Below are 18,154 nucleotides of genomic sequence, written 5' to 3'. Positions count from 1 at the left end.
TTCTAGCTGTGGTGGCCTTTTGTAGCCTCGGACCCAGAGAGGGGAAGTTGACAATTGACACAATGAGCCATTGATCGACCAGTCGCACAAATACTCAAGGACTTGTAGTGGTGGAAGGCCTTCGAAGCGAGAGGCTTGAGCCCGGTACAAAGCACTCCAGTGTGGCTGGCCCTCTATAAAAGGTCGAGGGGGGAAGTGGAGGGAGTTCACATCGTGTTCGCCTGCAGAGATTGCCGTCAGTCCTGGCCATTGTCGATCTCTGTGTGCCTTGGGGGCGTGAGGCTGCCTCGGTTGTGAGCCTGGACCGTACACTTCTCCCTGTAGAGTGTGGACACGCGGGCGGGCGATCGATGGAGCTGTAGCCGTGGACGAGGGCTGGCTGGGCGTTAGTGTACGAGGGGGTTCGGACAGGACGCGTCTGAAGCTCGCCCATTGACCACGATGACTTTGGCGGCAAAGCTGGAAGACTTGGAAGTGAGGATGGAACATCTGCTGATGGATGTGTTTGTGAGTAGCGCCACTCCCTTGCTCCTCGACTAGTGTTAACAACTAGACTGAGGGTCGCCAGTGCTGAGTCTACAATGGTTGGCTGGAGAGTCGCGGCACGGTGGTGCAGCGGGTAGAGCTGCTGCCTCACGGCGCCAGAGACCCGGGTTTCATTCTGACTACGGGTGCTGTCTGCACGGAGTTTGCACGTTCTCCCCGCGAACTGTGTGGGTTTTCTCCGAGATCTTCGGTTCCCTCCCACACTCCAAAGACGTGCAGGTTTGTAGGTTAACTGGCCTTGGTGCGTGTGTGTAAATCATCCCTAGTGTGTGTGTAGGATAGTGTTAGTGTGCGGGGGATCGCTGGTCGGCACGGATCCGGTGGGCCGAAGGGCCTGTTTCTGCACTGACCTACACACACTAGGGACAATTTACAATCTTTACCAAGCCAATTAACCTACAAACCTGCACTTGTGTGGGAGGAAACCGGAGCGCCCGGAGAAAACCCACACAGGTCACGGGCAGAACGTGCAAACTCCGTACAGACAGCGCCTGTAGTCAGGATCGAACCCGGGTGCCTGTTCTAAAATGCAGTTTTCATCCTCCACGCTGTCCACAGTTAATAGTCTTCTGTTCAACGTGAGGTTTTGGCAGGTGAGACTAGCATTGAGCTGTACAGCACGGAAACAGGCCCTTCAGCCCACCTTGTCCATACTGGGCTAGTCCCATTTGCCTGCATTTGGCCCAAATCCCTCTGAAACCTCTCCATGAACAAGGCACATAAACAGGACACAGGGTGATGGAGGAACTCAGCGGAAACCATGGATATGTGACGTTTTGGGTTTCAGGCTGAAGAAGGCTCACCTATCCATGTTCTCCACAGATGCTGCCTGACCCGCTGAGTTACTCCAGCACTCTGTGAAACGTCACCTATCCATGTTCTCCACAGATGCTGCCTGACCCACTGAGTTACTCCAGCACTCTGTGAAACGTCACCTATCCATGTTCTCCACAGATGCTGCCTGACCCGCTGAGTTACTCCAGCACTCTGTGAAACGTCACCTATCCATGTTCTCCACAGATGCTGCCTGACCCGCTGAGTTATGGTGCAGCAGCATCTATGGAGCGAAGGAAATAGGCAACGTTTCGGGCCAAAACCCTTCTGGAAATAGGCAACGTTTCGGGTCGAAACCCGGAAGGGTTTCGGCCCGAAACGTTGCCTATTTCCTTAGCTCCATAGATGCTGCTGCACCCGCTGAGTTACTCCAGCACTCTGTGAAACGTCACCTATCCATGTTCTCCACAGATGCTGCCTGACCCGCTGAGTTACTCCAGCATTTTGTATCTATCTTCGGTTTAAACCAGCATCTGCAGTTCCTTCCTCCACAGAGCAGATAGTACCAGACAAACTATTGAAACTGCTCAGTCCAAATGTCTCTCACAAGGGGTGATTGTAGCCAGTGTTACAGCTTCCTCTGGCAGCTCGTTCCAGATACCGACCGACTGACGACCCTCTGAGTGAAAGGACACCCATTGTTCACCAAAATAGAAACCGAGTTGGCAATCGACCAGTGGGTGGGGGTGGGGGTGGGGTTGGGGGTGGGGGTGTGGTGGGTTGGGGGGGGGGGGGTTGGGGGGGGGGGGGGGGGTGGGGTGGGGTGGGGGGGGGTGGGGTGGTGGGGGGGGGTGGGGGTGAGTGGGGTGGAGGTGGAGGGTGGAGGGGGAGTGGGGTGGGGTGGGGGGGGGGTGGGGTGGGGTGGGGTGGGGTGGGGTGGGGTGGGGGGGGGGGGGGGTGGGGGGGGGGGTGGGGGGGGGTGTGGTGGGGTGTGGGGTGGGTTGGGGTGGGTGGGGGGGTGGGGTGGGGGTGGGGTTGGGGGTGTGGTGGGGGTGGGGTGGGGTTGGGGTGGGGTGGGTGGGGGGGGGTGTTGGGGTGGGGAGTTATTGTGAGTGGGATATGTCATGGGCGTGATGCACATTAATTGTTGAAGTAGGGCTGTGTTGTGTGGTGACCTGGCATTGCCTCATGGATTGCTTAGTGATACAGAGAGATACAGTGTTAAACAGGCCCTTCGGCCCATCTTGCCCACACCGGCCAACATGCCCCATCTACACTGGTCCCACCTGCCTGACTTTGGCCCATATCCCTCCAAACCTGTCCTATCCATGTACCTGTCTAACTGTTTCTTAAACATTGGGATAGTCCCAGCCTCAACTACCTCCTCTGGCAGCTCGTTCCATACGCCCACCCCCCTCTGTGTGAAGGTAAACAAAAATGCAGCATCTATGGAGCGAAGGAATAGGTGACGTTTCGGGTCGAGACACTTCTTCAGACTGATGTGAAAAAGTTACCCCTCAAATTCCTATTAAATCTTCTCCCCTTCACCTTAAACCTATGTCCTCTGGTCCTCGATTCCCCTACTCTGGGCAAGAGACTCTGTGCATTGATTAAGCCGAAGAAAGTGATCCATTAACCAGAATGGTTTGGCAGCTGCCCTTCAATGGGAGGGGATGAATTATGCATTGTTTCCAGTTACACAGTAATACGTTTTATATTCTATTTAATGCTTTAAGCAAAGGGTTTCCCCTTTGTAATAAATCTCTTCTCTCAGTAATCCTATCGCCGTTATTCAATTCAGTTCAGTGTCGTTGAGTTTATTGTCACGTGTACCGAGGTACAGTGAAAAGCTTTTGTTGCGTGCTAACCTGTCAGCGGAAAGACAATACATGATTACAATCGAGCCGTCCACAGTGTACAGATACAGGATTAAGGGAATAACGTTTAGTGCAAGGTAAAGTCCGATTAAAGATAGTCCGAGGGTCTCCAATGAGGTAGATAGTAGTTCAGGACCGCTCTCTGGTTGTGGTAGGATGGTTCAGTTGCCTGATAACAGCTGGGAAGAAACTGTCCCTGAATCTGGAGGTGTGCGTTCGTTTTCACACTTCTGTACCTCTTGCCCGATGGGAGAGGGGAGAAGAGGGAGTGGCCGGGGGTGAGACTGGTCCTTGATGATGCTGCTGGCCTTGCCGAGGCAGTGTGAGGTGTAGATGGAGTCGATGGAAGGGAGGTTGGTTTGTGTGATGGTCTGGGCTGCGTCCACGATTTGCTGAATTTTACATCTTTAAATGTAGAAATAAATTAGCTAACCAGGGCCGCCTTTTTAAATTCAGTTTAAAGATGGATGTGTGAGAGTGTGTGTGTGTGTGTGTGTGTGTGTGTGTGAGTCTGAGTGTGCGTGTAAGTATGTGTGTGTGAGTGTGAAACGCAGGCAGGTGGGACTAGTGTAGGTGGGGCATGTTGGCCGGTACGGGCAAGTTGGGCCGAAGGGCCTGTTTCCGTGCTGTATCACTCTATGACTGTAATGTAACAACTGACTGCGTGCATAATCAGTGCAATCATCTCCAATCTCCGGAGGCCCATTTAGGAAAGAGTTTTATTTAAATCTGTGTCTTAGTTTTGTTAAAAAGTAAACATTTCAGGAAATGAATATTTGTAACTGATAATCAGCGTTCAGTTGTTGCTTTGTGTCTCGTGTCAGAATCATAACAATGCCTGCATGAGAGCCGGGTGCAGCGGGTAGAGCTGCTGCCTCAGTGCCCGACACCTGGGTCCCATCCCGACCTAGGGCACTGTCTGTGTTTATATACGACCGTCCAGTTTGTACCTTCTCCCCGTGACCTGCGTGGGTTTTCTCCGGGTGCTCCGGTTTCCTACCACACTCCAAACACGTACGGGTTTGTAGGTTAATCGGCCCCTCTGTAAATTGTCCCCTAGTGTGTAAGGAGTGGATGAGAAAATGGGATAACGGAACAAGTCTCGACCCGAAGCGTCGCCTATTCCTTCGCTCCATAGATGCTGCCTCACCCGCTGAGTTTCTCCACCATTTTTGCCCACCTTCATTGAAGTGTACTGATTAGTGTGGCAGATTATTATATCGTTCAAGGAATTTTCTCCTCTGGCTACTATGATTGAAGACAATTGGGTAAGGAGATATCCTCGTTACGCATGCGAGATCCCCACGAGACATTCAAAGCCGTTAAATCTTCCAAACACAGTCTCTTGCTTAAGAGTTTCTCTATTGTCGCCGTGAGATATTGATCCAAACTTATTCTTGTTTAAGAAGGAACTGCAGATGCCGGAAAATCGAAGGTAGACAAAAAAGCTGGAGAAACTCAGCGGGTGCAGCAGCATCTATGGAGCGAAGGAAATAGGCAACGTTTCGGGCCGAAATTCTTCTGGAAATAGGCAACGTTTCGGGCCGAAATTCTTCTGGAAATAGGCAACGATTCGGGCCGAAACCCGGAAGGGTTTCGGCCCGAAACGTTACCTATTTCCTTCGCTCCATAGATGCTGCTGCACCCGCTGAGTTTCTCCAGCTTTTTTGTGTACCTTTTATTCTTGTTTAAGTCCATTTTGATCTTACTCACCGTCAAACCCGTGCACGGTCGAAATCTGTGCCCTTACCCATGCCTCCTGCGAGCTTAAACTAAAACATATAGGGCCTGTCCCGCTTACGCAACTTTTTTCTGGCGACTGCCGGCACCCGTCATAGGTCGTAGCAGGTCTCCGAAAACCTTCAACGTTGTTGAAAATCCAGCGGCGACCAGAACAAGGTACGACTCTTTGGGCAACTACTCACGACCGTACAGGCTTCACCCCGCGCGACATGTCGCCCGTACGGTCGTGAGTCGTCTCCTCAGTCGCCAAAAGAGTCGTAGCGTCTTTCTGCTCGACGCTGGATTTTCAACACGTTGAACATTTTCGCCGACCTCTGACGGGTGGCGGCAGTGGCCGAAAAAGTTGCGTAAGTGGGACAGGCCATTAATTCGCGCGTCTGCGTGAAAAATCCCAGCCGCAAACACGACTCCGACTACCTGATAAATCCCACCCACATAATTACAGGCAGATAAAATTTAATGATAATAATAATAATAAATTTTATTTATGGGTGCCTTTCAAGAGTCTCAAGGACACCTTACAAAAATTTAGCAAGTAGAGGAAAAACATGTAAGCGGAATGAAATAAATAGTAGAGACATGACTAGTACACAAATTAAAGACAGATATTTAAAGGTAGAATGTTCTAATTATAACATATTGAGTGAAGCTACAAGGCCGCTCCAGTGATCCTCACGGAGACTTTGCATGGGAGATGAGTTTGATAAACGCACTCTTCCACACACATTGCCCCTAGGGCAAGGGTTCCCAACCTGGGCTAAATGTACCCCCCAGGGGGGGTAAATGTCGCCGACCCAGGGGGGTAAATTTGTTGCTTCTGGATTTGTAGATATTTGTTCTCATTGACTGACTGTGTTTGGTTCTGGTATCCATAGAAACATAGACAATAGGCACGGGAGGAGGCCATTCGGTCCTTCGAGCCAGCACCACCATTCATTGTGATCATGGCTGATCGTCCCCGATCAATAACCCGTGCCTGCCTTCTCCCCGTATCCCTTGACTCCACTAGCCCCTAGAGCTCTATCTAACTCTCTCTTAAATCCATCCAGTGATTTGGCCTCCACCGCCCTCTGTGGCAGGGAATTCCACAATTTCACAACTCTCTGGGTGAAAACGTTTTTTCTCACCTCAGTCTTAAATGGCCTCCCCTTTATTCTAAGACTGTGGCCCCCGGTTCTGGACTCGCCCAACATTGGGAACATTTTTCCTGCATCTAGCTTGACCAGTCCTTTTATAATTTTACATGTTTCTATAAGAATACCCCTCATCCTTCTAAACTCCAGTGAATACAAGTCTAGTGTTTTCAATCTTTCCTCATATGACAGTCCCGCCATCCCAGGGATCAATCCCGTGAACCTACCCTGCACTGCCTCAATCACAAGGATGTCCTTCCTCAAATTAGCAGACCAAAACTGTACACAATTGTATACCGGTATCTGTTCATCATTAGTTGTGAAATAATGATGTTATGTACTAGTAAAGTTGTCGGGGGTAAACGGGACGAGACAGGTTTTCAACCCCCTGCCCAATGGCCCCAGGCTCCCCCCCCCCCCCCCCCCCACTGTTTGAAACCTCTCTTCCCTCTGAAGATTAGTAGAACGGTCTCAACACAAAACATCACCCATTCCTTCTCTCCAGAGATGCTGCCTGTCCCGCCGAGTTACTCCAGCTTTTTGTGTCTATCTTTGTGTTAAACCAGCATCTGCAGTTCCTTCCGACACAAACTAAAATTTCCTGGCTGTAGCCCAGATTTGTTTCAATTTAACCATAGCCCGGATGCCAATGTCTGGAGATAGATCAGATAGACACAGGGGTCAACAAGGCTTTCCGCACACTGGCCTTCATCAGTCAGAGTATCGAGTATAGAAGTTGGGAGGTCATAGACAATAGACAATAGACAATAGGTGGAGGAGTAGGCCATTCGGCCCTTCGAGCCAGCACCGCCATTCAATGTGACCATGGCTGATCATCCACAATCAGTACCCAGTTCCTGCCTTCTCCCCATATCCCCTGACCCCGCTATCTTTAAGAGCCCTATCCAGCTCTCTCTTGAAAGTATCCAGAGAACCGGCCTCCACCGCCCTCTGAGGCAGAGAATTCCACAGACTCACCACTCTCTGTGAGAAAAAGTGTTTCCTCGTCTCCGTTCTGTTGTCGTTGTATAAGTTGTTTCTTCCCATAACCCCCGACTCCCGTGCTGATAAAAATATTCGTTGACTTGTGGCCTCCACAGCCTTCTGTGGCAATGAATTCCACAGATTCACCACCCTCTGACTGAAGAAATTCCTCCTCATCTCCTTTCTAAAGGTACATCCTTTTACTCTGAGGCTGTGCCCTCTAATCCTAGACTCTCCCACTAGTGGAAACATCCTCTCCACATCCACTCTATCCAGGCCTTTCACTATTCGGTAAGTTTCAATGAGGTACCTCCTCATCCTTCTAAACTCCAGTGAGTACAGGCCCAGTGCCGACAAACGCTCATCATATGTTAACCCACTCATTCCTGGGATCATTCCCGTAAACCTCCTCTGGACCCTCTCCAGAGCCAGCACATCCTTCCTCAGATTCCGAAGGAATTGGTGATGTTTCGGGTTCGAGACCCGGAAAGCATCTGTGGAGCGAAGGAATAGGTGACGTTTCGGGTCGAGACCCGAAGGGTCTCGGCCCGAAACGTCGCCTATTCCTTCGCTCCATAGATGCTGCCTCACCCTCTTCCTCAGATACGGTGCCCAAAACTGTTCACAATATTCCAAATGTCTTGTATTCCTGACCAGCGCCTTGTACGGAGGAGATTTACTAGAATGTTGCCTGGAGATTTACTAGAATGTTGCAATTCAGCGCCTAAGTTACAGAGAAAGGTTGAACAAGATAAGTCTTTATTCTTTGGAGCGCAGAAGGTTAAGGGGGGACTTGATAGAGGTCTTTAAAACGATGAGAGGGATAGACAGAGTTGACGTGGATAAGCTTTTCCCACTGAGAGTAGGGAAGATTCAAACAAGAGGACATGACTTGAGAATTAAGGGACAGAAGTTTAGGGGTAACATGAGGGGGAACTTCTTTACTCAGAGAGTGGTAGCTGTGTGGAATGAGCTTCCAGTGGAAGTGGTGGAGGCAGGTTCGATTTTATCATTTAAAAATAAATTGGATAGGTATATGGATGGGAAAGGAATGGAGGGTTATGGTCTGAGTGCAGGTAGATGGGACTAGGTGAGAGTAAGTGTTCGGCACGGACTAGAAGGGCCGAATGGCCTGTTTCCGTGCTGTAATTGTTATATTGTTATTTTGTAGAGGCTCAACATTATTTGATTCTAGTCCCCTGGAAATACACGCCAGCGTTGCGTGTTCCTTCCTTACCACCGACCCCTCATATTCTCCCTCTCGCCCGCCTTGCTGACTTGTACAGCAGAGACTGTTGTGATGTTGGAGCATTTTGAAATAATCTTTTTAATTGCCGTTGCCGGGAAAATGCCTTGCGGGGCCGGGGAAGTAGCTGAGCGGTTGCTAACCGCGTTAGACAGACACAAATAGCCGGAGTGACTCAGCGGGGCAGGCAGGATCTCCGGAGAGAAGGGAACAGAGAGACCCTTCTTCACACCCAAAACGTCACCCATTCCTTCTCTCCGGAGATGCTGCCTGTCCCGCTGAGTTACTCCAGCTTTCGGTCAGAAGGCCATAAGTCACAGGAGTGGAATCGGGCCATTCGGCCCATCGAGTCCACTCCGCCATTCAATCATGGCTGATCTATCTCATGCTCATACACGTTCTAGGAGCAGAGTTCGGCCATTCGGCCCATCAGGGCTACCCCATCGAAGATAGACACAAAATGCTGGAGTAACTCAGCGGGACAGGCAGCATCTGTGGAGAGAAGGAATGGGTGACGTTTCAGGTCGAGACCCTTCTTCAGAATTCAGACCAACCTACAAACCTGCAATTTACAATTTTACCGAAGCCAATTAACCTACAAACCTGCACGTAATTGGAAACATAGAAGATAGGTGCAGGAGTAGGCCGTTCGGCCCTTCGAGTCGAGTGTGGGAGGAAACCGGAGCACCCGGAGAAAACCCACGCAGGTCACGGGGAGAACGTGCAAACTCCACACAGACAGCGCCCGTAGTCAGGATGGAACCCGGGTCTCCGGCGCTGTGAGGCAGCAGCTCTACCCGCTGCTCCACCGTGCCGCGCAGGGGGACAGACAGGGCGTGGCGTGCCAAGGTCACGGAGGTTGGCGGTTTTGCGAGCGATCTCCCCGCTCCTGCCCGGCCCAAGGCCACAACATCCTCGTCTCCCAGCCGAAGGTCAGAGTCGGGGCATCAAAGCTGCTGAACGAATCTGCGGAATGTCCCCAGTCTCTGGCCGGGCCCAGCCCCCCCCTTGCGCCCCACGGTCTGGGGCAGCGAAACGCTGAATGATGCTTCTGTCTGATGTTGCTGCAGCTTCAGGCTTTAACTCTCCACATTCTAGACAACCATGAATCATAACACACTGAACGCAGATCAAAGGGGGGCTTCTACAAGGAACCCTTGCATCCTCTCTCCCACCGGTCCCCCCCCCCCCCCTCCCAACCCCAACCCCCACCCAAGTCGCTGTACTCGTTTCAAAGTCGTCGTGTTTAAGAAAGAACTGCAGATGCTGGAAAAATCGAAGGCAGACAAAAAATGCTGGAGGAACTCAGTGGTGGAGGCAGCATCTATGGAGAGAAGGAATAGGCGACGTTTCGGGTCGAGACCCGGAAGGGTCTCGACCCGAAACGTCGCCTATTCCTTCGCTCCATAGATGCTTTCTGGGTCTCAACCCGAAACGTCACCTATTCCTTCTCTCCATAGATGCTTTCTGGGTCTCAACCCGAAACGTCGCCTATTCCTTCGCTCCATAGATGCTTTCTGGGTCTCAACCCGAAACGTCGCCTATTCCTTCGCTCCATAGATGCTTTCTGGGTCTCAACCCGAAACTTCACCTATTCCTTCTCTTCATAGATGCTTTCTGGGTCTCAACCCGAAACGTCACCTATTCCTTCTCTCCATAGATGCTTTCTGGGTCTCAAAGGAAGAGGCGGAGACAGTGGGCTGTGGGAGAGCTGGGAAGGGGAGGGGAAGGAGGGAGAAAGCAGGGACTACCTGAAATTGGAGAGGTCAATGTTCATACCGCTGGGGTGCAAACTTACCCGAGCGAAATATGAGGTGCTGCTCCTCCAAGTTGCGGTGGGACTCACTCTGGCCATGGAGGAGGCCCGGGACAGAAAGGTCGGATTGGGAATGGGAGGGGGAGTTGAAGTGCTGAGACACCGGGAGATCAGGTTGGTTATTGCGGACTGAGCGGAGGTGTTGGGCGAAGTGATCGCCAAGTCTCACCGATGTAGAGCAGTTGACCCCTGGAGCAGCAGATGCAGTAGATGAGGTTGGAGGAGGTGCAGGTGAACCTCTGCCACACCTGGAAAGACTGCTTGGGTCCTTGGATGGAGTCGAGGGGGGAGGTAAAGGGACAAGTGTGGCATTTCCTGCGGTTGCAAGGGAAAGTGCCCGGGGGGGGGGGGATGGTTCGGGTGGGAAGGGACAAATTGACCAGGGAGTTACCTCCTCTGGCAGCTCGTTCCACACACCCACCACCACTCATCTGCTCACATTTAGTTGTGGCTTTAGTTCCAGTTAATTATAAATCTGTTGATAAACAGTGTCTACAAGTTTGTGTTTCCTGCTCACAAATAAATGGAAAGTATTTGTAACTGGGAACAACATCTGCCTTTGCTTCCGATATGAACAGTTAATTCCCCAGTTTCATCTATCACCCTTCTCGAGACTCCTGCCTCCCTTCATCGCAGTTCCTTCCACCTTCTACACTCATCTCCCATCCCTACAAGGGTCTCGACACGAAACGTCACCTATCCATGTTCTCCACAGATGCTGCCTGACCCGCAGAGTTACTCCAGCACTCTGTGAAACGTCACCTATCCATGTTCTCCACAGATGCTGCCTGACCCAGCTGAGTTACTCCAGCACTCTGTGAAACGTCACCTATCCATGTTCTCCACAGATGCTGCCTGACCCGCTGAGTTACTCCAGCATTTTGTGTCTACCTTCGATTTAAACCAGCATCTGCAGTCCTTTCCTGCATATCCACAATCAGTACCCCGTTCCTGCTTTCTCCCCACATCCCTTGATTCCGTTAGCCCCAAGAGCTAAATCTAACTCTCTCTTGAAAACATCCAGTGAATCGGCCTCCACTGCCTTCTGTGGCAGAGAATTCCACAGATTCACAACTGGAAAAAGGTTTTCCTCGTCTCAGTCCTAAAGTCCTATCCATGTACCTGTCTAACTGTTTCTTAAACGTTGGGATAGTCCCAGCCTCAACTACCTCCTCTGGCAGCTCGTTCCATACACCCACCACCCCCTGTGTGACCCATCTTCTCCACCCCTCAGCTGCTCCTCTCACATTTATTTATGGTTTTAACCCAGTTAATTATAATTCTGTTTATAAATAGTGTTTAAGTTTGTGTTTCCACTGACAAATATATGGGAAGTATTTGTGAGCGAGCATCTGTTATTTCTGGTATTTGCTTCTGCGATGTTGGGAATGTGGTGCAGCGGGTAGAGCTGCTGCCTCACAGCGCCAGAGACCCGGGTTCCATCCCGACTACGGGTGCTGTCTGTACGGAGTTTGCACGTTCTCCCCGTGACCTGCGTGGGTTTTCTCCGGGATCTCCGGTTTCCTCCCACACTCCAAAGACGTGCGGGTTTGTAGGTTAATTGGCTTCGGTATAATTGTAAATTTTTCCCTAGTGTGTGTGGGATAGTGTTGGTGTGCGGGGATCGCTGGTCGGCACGGACTCATAGAAACATAGAAAATAGGTGCAGGAGGAGGCCATTCGGCCCTTCGAGCCAGCACCGCCATTCATTGTGATCATGGCTGATCGTCCCCAATCAATAACCCGTGCCTGCCTTCTCCCCATATCCCTTAACTTCACTAGCCCCTAGAGCTCTATCTAACTCTCTCTAAAATCCATCCAGTGACTTGGCCTCCACTGCCCTCTGTGGCAGGGAATTCCACAATTTCACAACTCTCTGGGTGAAAAAGTTTTTTCTCACCTCAGTCTTAAATGGCCTCCCTTTTATTCTAAGTCTCTTAAACGTTAATTCTAAGTATTCCAATCCGACTCGGTGGGCCGAAGGGCCTGTTTCCGCGCTGTATCTCTAAACTAAATTAAACTAATGAGTAACAGTTGGAACAACTTCCACTGGTGAGGGTCACTTAGTTTGTTTACATTTCAGGGCCTCAAGATAAGCAGCAGTAATGAGTCTGTGAGAATAGCTGAGCGAGCGGTCAAGCAGGCAGGCAGGCCAGTGAGTTGGGACACGGGAGTTAATTTCCCCGTCGGTTCCCATTCTATATTCTCATCAATCTCAGAGATACAGAACAGTGAAAGGCTTGGTGTGGAGAGGATGTCTCCACTACACTTTAGACTTGAAAGATACAGTGTGGAAACAGGCCCTTCGGCCCACCGAGTCCGTGCCGACCAGCGATCCCCGCACACTAACACTCTCCTACACACACTAGGGACAATTTACAATCTTTACCAAAGACAATTAACCTACAAACCCGCACGTCTTTGGAGTGTGGGAGGAAACCGGAGCACCCGGAGAAAACCCACGCAGGTCACGGGGAGAACGTGCAAACTCCGTACAGACAGCGCCCGTAGTCGGGATGGAACCCGGGTCTCTGGCGCTGTGAGGCAGCAACTCCGGCATCCTCTGCCTACAATTCCTGGCTTGTCTGAATATTTAGGTCGGCACGGTGGCGCAGCGGGTAGAGCTGCTGCCTCACAGCGCCAGAGACCCGGGTTCCATCCCGACTACGGGTGCTGTCTGTACGGAGTTTGCACGTTCTCCCCGTGACCTGAGTGGGTTTTCTCCGGGTGCTCCGGTTTCCTCCCACACTCCAAAGACGTGCAGGTTTGTAGGTTAATTGGCTTCTGTAAATTGTCCCTAGTGTGTGTAGGATAGTGTTAGTGTGCGGGGATCGCTGGTCGGTGCAACTCGGTGGGCCGAAGGGCCTGTTTCCGCGCTGTATCTCATTTAAAAAAAAGTTCACCCAAATTTTTGTAACGTCTTAGGTTGTAACGGATCTGAAACTTAGTTTGAACAGTTGATCCGCCTACAATTCCAGATTACACTCGGGTTTTCTAAATTAGTAAACTCGGCTCTAAGTCGCCGTGTCTCATCCCATGACCATCTTGAGAGGTTCACTCTCATCACCAAATTTGGAATCATTAAGGCTCAGCGGGATGATTGAATGGCGGAGTAGACTTGATGGGCCGAATGGCCTAATTCTGCTCCTATCACTTATGGACTTGTATCTCTCGTTTCCCTCTCCCCCGACTCTCAGTCTGAAAAATGGTCTTGACCCGAAACGTCACCCCCGGAAGGGTTTCGACCCGAAACGTTGCCTATTTCCTTAGCTCCATAGATGCTGCCTGACCCGCTGAGTTACTCCAGCACTCTGTGAAACGTCACCTATCCATGTTCTCCACAGATGCTGCCTGACCCGCTGAGTTACTCCAGCACTCTGTGAAACGTCACCTATCCATGTTCTCCACAGATGCTGCCTGACCCGCTGAGTTACTCCAGCACTCTGTGCCCACCTTTAGTTCCATTACCTACATGGGCGATGAATCTCGCACAGACTCTGACTGCAGGAAGCAGCGTTTGCTTTCGAAGAGTGCCGACCTTTCCCATAGTTTCGAGAGCAACATTTTTTTTTAAGAAGAGAGACGGATGGAATTGACATCCGGTCCCACAGAGATGCAACAACTAACGTTCTGGAAACCATGTGTGTGTCTCTGCAGTTTGGCCCACTTGTCCTGAGGCTAATAGTATGCCTTGGACAAAAGTGCTGGTGAAACTCAGCGGGTGCAGCAGCATCTATGGAGCGAAGGAAATAGGCAACGTTTCGGGCCGAAACCCGGAAGGAAATAGGCAACGTTTCGGGCCGAAACCCTTCCGGGTTTCGGCCCGAAACGTTGCCTATTTCCTTCACTCCATAGATGCAGCCGCACCCGCTGAGTTACTCCAGCACTCTGTGTCAATCTCTGCCTCCCTTCTCTCCACGATGTGCTTTGTGGGCTGTGGGTCGGGAGTGCGCAGCAGATGCCAGCTGTGACGCTGGGAGTTGGAATTTGTGGAGGAAACTCTCACGCCCCAGCGGAAAGGGGTTAACGTCAGGCTGTTGTGAGGAGAGAGATTGGCCCGCCGATAAACGATGGCAGAGTGCGATTAACCCCAGCCCTGGAGTGACGGAGACTGTGGGAACGGGGCTCACAAGCCCAGCGGCTCTGTCGGGCAGTAACGGCCGTAAATCACTCCGTAGACCGCCGCACAGTCAGTGATCAGTGTTTTAATCCCCGTTCAGTGCTGGTCCCGAGATGAAATGTGACGGGAATGCTGGCTGGGAAACAAGGATCCAGAATTAGCAAGTTCCCAGGACAGCTTTGGGACGGCCACACTCAGCCGGTTCCTCCATCTCTTTCTCTCACTCTCTCTCCGTCTCTCTCTCTCTCCATCTCTCTCTCTCTATCTCTGTCTCTTTCTCTCTCTCCATCTCTCTATCTCCGTCTCTCTCTCTCTCTATCTCTGTCTCTCTTTCCATCTCTCTCTCTCTATCTCCGTCTCTCTCTCTCCGTCTCTCTCTCCCTCGATCTCTCTCCGTTTCTCCCTCTCCATCTCTCCTCCCCCCACCCACCCCGTCCCCCGCTACCTTGGCGTGAGAGTGTCGTGTAGTCCGCGCGGGGGCGGTGAACGGTGGCGCCCGCTCCGTGGAGACGAACGCTGGCGTGCGCTGGTGAGTGAGTGAGAGACTCAGAGACCGGCTTCATCTCCTCGAGTTCCACCACTGGGACAGTCGGCGCGCTGGTGTCCAACCACCTCGTGTACTGCCAGCGGGGAGAGAGAGACGCGCCCTCGTCCCCATCGTCTCAGCTCATGAAGTTGCTCTTGCGAGACTGTCGCTGAAGGTCGGTGTTTGGGGAGGAACTGCAGATGTTGGTTTAAACCGAAGATCGACAACAAAAAGCGTTGAAGCTGAACTGAGCCGAGAGAAGGAATCGTTGATGTTTGGGGTGGAGACTCTGCTCCTGTGGTCTCTACGCCTCTTGTCTGAGTGTTTCTCACAGTCCAGGGAGAGAGACACATCCTCGATCCCCATCCTCTCAGCTACACGAGTTACTCTTCTCACACAGTCGCTCAGCTGCCGTGGTTCAGAAGGAACTGCAGGCGCTGGTTTACACTGAAGACAGACAGAAAATGCTGGAGTAACTCGGCGGGTGGGGCAGCATCTGTGGAGAGGAGGAATAGGTGACTTGTGGGGAGGGGAGACCCTTCTCTTGTGATGTCTGCCCCTCGTGTGTGAGTGAGTCTCCCCACAGTCCAGGCTGGGACCCTGCTGCCCGTGGATTCATGTCGATCTTCTCGGACGTTATACAACAGGGTCGTGCGTAGGAAGACAATAGACAATAGGTGCAGGAGTAGAGGCCATTCGGCCCTTCGAGCCAGCACCGCCATTCAATGTGATCATGGCTGGTCATCCACAATCAGTACCCCGTTCCTGCCTTCTCCCCATATCCCTTGATTCCGTTAGCCCCAAGAGCTAAATCTAACTGTCTCCTAAAAACATCCAGTGAATCGGCCTCCACTGCCTTCTGTGGCAGAGAATTCCACAGATTCTCCACTCTCTGGGTGAAAACGTTTTTCCTCATCTCAGTCCTAAATGGCCGACCCCTTATTCTTAAACTGTGTGTGGCCCATCAGAGCTGTATCCGTTAGCCCTAAGAGCTAAATCTAACTCTCTCCTGAGAGTTGAGGGAGGCATAGAGTTAAGTCGGCTCAGCCTCCAGATTTTTTCAGATTAGTTTAGACATACAGCGCGGAAACAGGCCCTTCGGCCCATCGAGTCTATCCGCACCGACCAGCGATCGTCTCTGGCGGAGACGCGGCAGACAAGATGGCCACCGTGCTCTTTAGCTTTGAGGACTTGTTGTACAACTGGGACGGGCTGGTCTGGAACCTGACATCTCGTGTCCTGAGGAACTGGCGCTGGGGGAACCTGCGCGCGGTGCAGCTGTTCCTGCGGCCGTGGTGCGTATCCCGTGGAATCTACCAGGTGAGTGCGATCTCCGCGTCCCCGCTCGCGCCCCCTCGTTCCAATCGCCGCGCTCACCTCACCCCAGCCTCGTTCCGTTTATTGTCAGGTGTAGCGAGGTACAGCGAAAAGCTTTTGTTGCGCGCTGACCAGTCAGCGGAAAGACAACTCCTCGACCCGCAACGGGGTTACGATTCGGTAAACCCATTGTTAATCAAAATATATCGCGAGTCGAAAACGCATTTAATACGATGCGAAACGTCGTCTATTCCTTCGCTCCATAGATGCTGCCTCACCCGCTGAGTTTCTCCAGCATTTTTGTCTACCTTCAACTTTTCCAGCAACTGCAGTTCCTTCTTAAACAAAATGTTGGAGTAACTCAGTGGGACAGGCAGCATCTGTGGAACAAAAAGGAATAGGTGACGTTTCGGGTCGAGACCCTTCTTCACGCTGAGAGCCGAGGGAAAGGGATGCTTCTTTTGCATATCTTTCATTCATTTGTCTTATGTACCATCTATACCTCAAGTCAAGTCAAGCCAAGTCTATTCGCCATGTACACATACGAGATGTGCAGTGAAATGAAATGTGGCAATGCTCGTGAATTGTGCAAAAAAACAAAAGGACAAACTACTAACAGAATATTCACATATTGCATATTTGTGGGAGGGATGGAAGAACAAGGATAAAAACAGCAATTTTAAAAAGACATCACACACCAGTAGAATGGTTCAGTATAGTGAGTCCCAGGTGAGATAGGATTTTACAGGCCGAATGGCCTCTGGGAAGAAACTCCTTCTCATCCTGTATCGCGTACAGTTTTGGTCTCCAAATCTGAGGAAGGACATTCTTGCCATAGAGGGAGTACAGAGAAGGTTCACCAGGCTGATTCCTGGGATGGCAGGACTTTCATATGAAGAAAGACTGGATAGACTCGGCTTGTACTCGCTAGAATTTAGGAGATTGAGGGGGGGATCTTATAGAAACTTACAAAATTCTTAAGGGGTTGGACAGGCTAGATGCAGGAAGATTGTTCCCGATGTCGGGGAAGTCCAGAACAAGGGGTCACAGTTTAAGGATAAGAGGGAAGTCTTTTAGGACCGAGATGAGAAAATCATTTTTTACACAGAGAGTGGTGAATCTGTGGAATTCTCTGCCACAGAAGGTAGTTGAGGCCACAGTTCATTGGCTATATTTAAGAGGGAGTTAGATGTGGCCCTTGTGGCTAAAGGGATCAGGGGGTATGGAGAGAAGGCAGGTACAGGATACTGAGTTGGATGATCAGCCATGATCATATTGAATGGTGCAGGCTCGAAGGGCCGAATGGCCTCTACTCCTGCACCTATTTTCTATGTATCTATGTATCCTCTCTGTTCTCACAGCATGGCAACGGAGGCGTTTGCCTGACCGTAGCAGCTGGAACAGTCTGTTGCTGGGGTGGAAGGGGGTCTCCCATGATCTGGATCTGCACCTCCTGATGTACAGTTCTTGCTGTTCCTGCGAGTGTAGTTCCCATAGTGCGTTGGGCCGAACGCACTACTCTCTGCAGAGTATTCTCGTTTCCATTTGCCCTGACTGGTGGGTGATGATGCTGCTGGTCCTTGCCGAGGCAGCGTGAGGTGTAGATGTAGAGTCACCGGAAGGGAGGCAGCATAGGTCGGAGGGCCGAAGGGCCTGGGCCGGGGCAGTACATCTCTCCGAGACCATGCCGTCTAAGTGGAATGGTGGGACCGCGATATTATTGGGCAGTGCAAGTCTCCAGGCATTCTGGCAGCCGTTCCATTGGGTGGGGAGTTGCTGATGTACAGATTGTGGGAAATGTTGTAGAGTTGAGAATCCCTCCCTCATTCCAGGCACAGTGATCTGTGAAAATATGCGGCTAATTCACTTAGTTGTGTCACGCACATGTCACAGGGTCCGTGTGACTGCGCTAGATCTTGGCAGAGGGGTCAAAGAATTTGGGTTGTGTGCTGAGAAACTAGCAAGCCGTGACTCCCAGAAATGCACAAGCTGGAGTAACTCAGCGGGTGCAGCAGCATTTACGGAGCGAAGGAAATAGGCAACGTTTCGGGCCGAAACCCAGAAGGGTTTCG

General features: G+C 51.3%; 1 protein-coding gene across 1 annotated transcript in view; it reads left to right on the top strand.

Moving 5' to 3' along the window:
- Positions 1–301: 301 nt before the first annotated feature.
- frmd4a (FERM domain containing 4A) overlaps positions 302–18,154 on the top strand; it is a 128,898-nt gene continuing 111,045 nt past the window's right edge. The window contains 1 exon segment of the mRNA XM_033040192.1: positions 302–507. Within this exon segment, the coding sequence (XP_032896083.1) occupies positions 442–507 (66 nt within the window). The 5' untranslated portion in view covers positions 302–441.

Source organism: Amblyraja radiata, chromosome 21, assembly GCF_010909765.2.
Source record: "Amblyraja radiata isolate CabotCenter1 chromosome 21, sAmbRad1.1.pri, whole genome shotgun sequence".
NCBI lineage: Eukaryota > Metazoa > Chordata > Chondrichthyes > Rajiformes > Rajidae > Amblyraja > Amblyraja radiata.
The sequence above is the reverse complement of the archived record's forward strand: the minus strand, read 5'-3'. Positions and strand labels throughout refer to the sequence as shown.